We start from the raw sequence: 3770 nt of genomic DNA on the forward strand, positions 1-3770 counted from the left end.
CTTCTTTAATTTCTTTCTCTACCTTTTCATTTTATTTTAGTATCTAAAGAATACTACTTGATATGAGGACAGGGCTGACATTCTGCTATTATGGAGGTATAGGCTATAAGTCCAAGAATTATTCATGTCACCCCATTAGGACTATAAAACTGCCCTGGCCCAGAAGATCTTTCAATTTTATTGCTATGAGCTAATGTATTTGAAAAGAAAAAAGGGTGGAGTCACACACATCAAGAGTATTAAGAGAATGGGTTGACAAATATTTATTGTCTATATTGAAAATTATTGTTTATTGAACGACATTCTCAAGTACAGTGACTATAGATGTTTGTTCCAGGAAATCTAGACATCGGTGCAGTTTTTCTTCAGAATTTTGTATTTTTCAAACCAAGGAATAGTAAACACTGTGAAACTGCACCTGATTTGCTAAAAACAAAACAAAAGAAAAAAAACCTCAATATTTAAAGAAGAGCAACATGAGTGGTGAAAATTTAAAAGGGGAAACTAGAGGCTATCATACAAGAGGATGGGGAAACATCACCAACATCTTGCCATCCTTTCAGTCCAGATCAGACTTGATTTTATTTTGATTTCTGTTACCACAGAACTTTCTGTTTGTAGTCAGATTTGGAAAATATGAATTAAGTGCCCATGTTCACCATGGGAGCTATTAATTCTTTTCTCCCTCTTTGTCGTTACTCATGTACTTTACTTCACACCTTTTCTTAATCTGTCTCTAGTAGCTCCACCCATCCACCCATCCCATCCACCTTCTATAAATTCATCCATCCACTCATCCACCTTCCTTCCATTCATCCTTCCATCTACCCATCCACCCATCATTCATCCAATTCTCCATTTCCATTTTTATATTCATTCATCCATTTATCCTTCCTTCCATCCACCTTCCTGTTATCAAATTCTTTCCTCCTTCCTTCTTCCCTCCCTCCCTTCCTCCTTTCTTTCTTTTCATCCATCCACCCATTTATTGCATTCTTTCTCTTTTATCCTCATCTCTATTCTCCCTTGAGATTTCCCTTTTTATTCTCACTGCCCTTTTCTCTCATAGTTAAAAATAAATATTTTAAACATATTTTGAATATTAGTGACTAACATTTATTTTTCTGATTTTGTTGCCCTGTTTTTCATTTGAAACCTCAGAGTGGGGGGTGGGAAGCCTAAACATTTACATTTCTCTTGAAATAAAAACAGATCTCTAACTCCACCAATCAGTCTCCCTCATCAATAAAATTCCTTTAATTTTACTTTACTGTGACCTTCAATTATTTTTTTCCAGAGATTTCAGAATCTTCTCTAGGGAGGAATCAAAATGTCCACCTTCCATAGTTTGAAGAATTATCCATGTAGAAAGTGAGCAGGGAGCCTATGGATGACCACATTTCTGTGTTGGGAACATCCAGGCTCTTATGACCAGGATGACCATATAATATATAAACCAAACCAGGGCACATTGTAAGCAAAAGAGAATGCTCACAGGGATTACATGAAGCTAGGCACAAATCACTTGACTAGAGTGAATTGATTAGCAGGGCTGCTAGGGCTTGCGTTCTTCCACAGGCCCACTCCATATGTTGGACCTACCCTGACATCTGCACTGGTGGGACGATGGGCCACTCAGCCTCCTTCAGGTGTGGTGACACTTGGGTGGGTATGAGGCATGACGGGGACTAGCCTACAGGTGGGGACTCCCCAGCAGCTCACATGCTGCAGGTTTGCCTCCCCACCCCAGCTGAGTTATTTCTGATCTCACTTTCTTACCTCTTCTTTCTCATTGCCCATACAGGTTGAGTGCACATTCGAGAGATTCATCCTGGCACAACAGTGCCTTCCTGCTGGCTGATGAAATAGTATTAATAGCCATTTCCTTTTGCCCTAGAGCATCCCTCCGTGGCTCAGCCACTCCATTCAGTGACATCCTTCCAGCAACAAAGGAACTATGTTGTGGAGAAGGACCTTACTTCACTTCACTCTCTCCTTTACTTTTCCTCTTTGAGAGTAAGGTGTATTTATCTGTGCATTCCTTTTAAGCCAAGCTTTAAAAAATCCCAGGTGATTCTCCCCCACCTCATCCTACAACCACAGAAAACCCCAATGAAAAAATGAGTTGTTTCTAAGTTAATGTGCTTTCGTCCAATACCTTGTAAAGATTCCCTTCCTGAAAGGGACAGTTGTGGGACTCTTTCTTGAGACACTTGGTCCGCCGCATTTCAAGATCCATTATAAACTCCATATGATCCGTGACCTATGGGAAGCAAGTGACATGGAGTTTAAAATGGACTTCTCTCCCTTTTCTGTAGCTTTCAGTTACAGGGTTCCTTTACTTCTTTACTTAAGGGCAAGAGACCCAAGTCCTGTATGGGTCAGTGGGCTCCTCTCTCCCCTTCCCCTCTGACTCCCTGTCTTTTGTCACTTGAGAAGTCACCGGAAACCACAGAAATATGGTCCTTTCTCAATGGGCAAGGCTACCCCTTGGAGAATACAAATGACATTAGTTATTTTGGGCAGGGGTCAGTCTTATGGATAGAGAATGCCATGGATTGCCAGCCACCTCCAAAACCTACAGACTTCAGAGGAAATGTGGCCCTGCTGACAGCTTAGACTTCTGGTCTCCAGAACTGTGAGCTAATACATTTCTGTTATTTTAAGTCCCCCTTGTTGTGGTCCCCTGTTATGGTAGCCCTAGCAAGCTGAAACAGCCAGTCAACTTTTTCTGCAAAAGGCCAGATGGTATTTTAGTCTTTGCAGGTCACACAGTTTCTGTTGCAATTACTCAACTCTGCCTTTAGCGCGAGCACAGCTGTGACAATATGTACATGGATGCCAGTGGTCGGATGCTTATGAAAGAAGAGAAGGCAGCAGGTAGATTTGGGTTGTAATTTGCTGACCCCTGATCTTGGGTGTCATTGAAGCGACAACTCGATCCACACTGGTGACTTTGTGTTTCTCTCCAAATGCCCACTTTAAACAGAATGAAATTGGAGTCCACTTGGGTGGGGTTTCCCTGAGGGTGCCAACGGTCCCCTGCTGTGGACACTGTGAGGAATGAGGGGGAAAGCTGTGCACTGACCTGCTTCAGGAGCTTCAGGACTCGGACGACCCGAAAATTGTATTCGTCGTTACTTTCCTTGTTGAACTTGTTGATCGTAAACTCTATAGTATCTGCCGCGTAGGTGTCCACTGCAGACACTTCATAGACCATGATAAAGGATTTTTTCCTTGCTTCATAGGAAAAGGCCACCAGGGTCACCAGGATGGCCAGAAGGAGCCGCGGGGCCTGCTGAGGTCTGGCCATGGCCCCTCCACTGGCCATGGCTCCACTGGAGAGGAACTGGAGGGGCCCCCCCCGCCCTCCCAGGGGCTGGCCAGTAGCTGGCAGCTCCCTCACCTGCCCTGGTCGGATTTAAGAGCAGGGTACACGATGGCTCTCGTCTCTTGCTCCCCGTCTTTATGTGCAGCCACACCCACAGACAAGGAGGGGCGTGTGGCTGGGGAGCTGCCAGGGGCTGGCACCCTCACGTCTGCCTTCCTTTCCATGCTGTTGCACAAGGTCATGTCTCTTGTACATATACTCACACACACGCAAACATGCATGTCTTCTTTTTTTTTGGGGGGGGGGGCCTGCTTCCTCAGCAACACATTCCTTCCTGCTGCTCCAGCAACATCTTGGCCCAAGCCAGGCAGGGGCCTCTGTCCATTGAGCTCGTCTCAGGGGAATGAGTGTGGGAGGTCTGGAGAGACAGGAAGTGGTG

At 44.6% G+C, this 3770-nt stretch overlaps 1 protein-coding gene across 1 annotated transcript; it reads right to left on the reverse strand.

Annotated features, from left to right (window-relative positions):
• Positions 1–342: 342 nt before the first annotated feature.
• Positions 343–3331, reverse strand: CST11 (cystatin 11). Its single transcript, XM_004477029.2, has 3 exons — positions 3089–3331; positions 2159–2263; positions 343–426 (listed from the first exon to the last, which is right to left on the reverse strand). Exons 1-3 carry the CDS (start codon positions 3329–3331, stop codon positions 343–345), a joined length of 432 nt encoding a protein of 143 aa, XP_004477086.2.
• Between the last annotated feature and the right edge of the window lie 439 nt (positions 3332–3770).

Source organism: Dasypus novemcinctus, chromosome 24, assembly GCF_030445035.2.
Source record: "Dasypus novemcinctus isolate mDasNov1 chromosome 24, mDasNov1.1.hap2, whole genome shotgun sequence".
NCBI lineage: Eukaryota > Metazoa > Chordata > Mammalia > Cingulata > Dasypodidae > Dasypus > Dasypus novemcinctus.

What these genes read in the sequence shown, in the direction of transcription:
- CST11 (XM_004477029.2), bottom strand. Translation starts at nt 3,331, where the DNA reads ATGGCCAGTGGAGGGGCCATGGCCAGACCTCAGCAGGCCCCGCGGCTC. An exon ending in TCCTGAAGCTCCTGAAGCAG is followed by an intron (nt 2,264 to 3,088) that starts GTCAGTGCACAG and finishes TGCTTCCCATAG; the next exon opens with GTCACGGATCATATGGAGTT. An exon ending in AGGAAGGGAATCTTTACAAG is followed by an intron (nt 427 to 2,158) that starts GTATTGGACGAA and finishes TTTTGTTTTTAG; the next exon opens with CAAATCAGGTGCAGTTTCAC.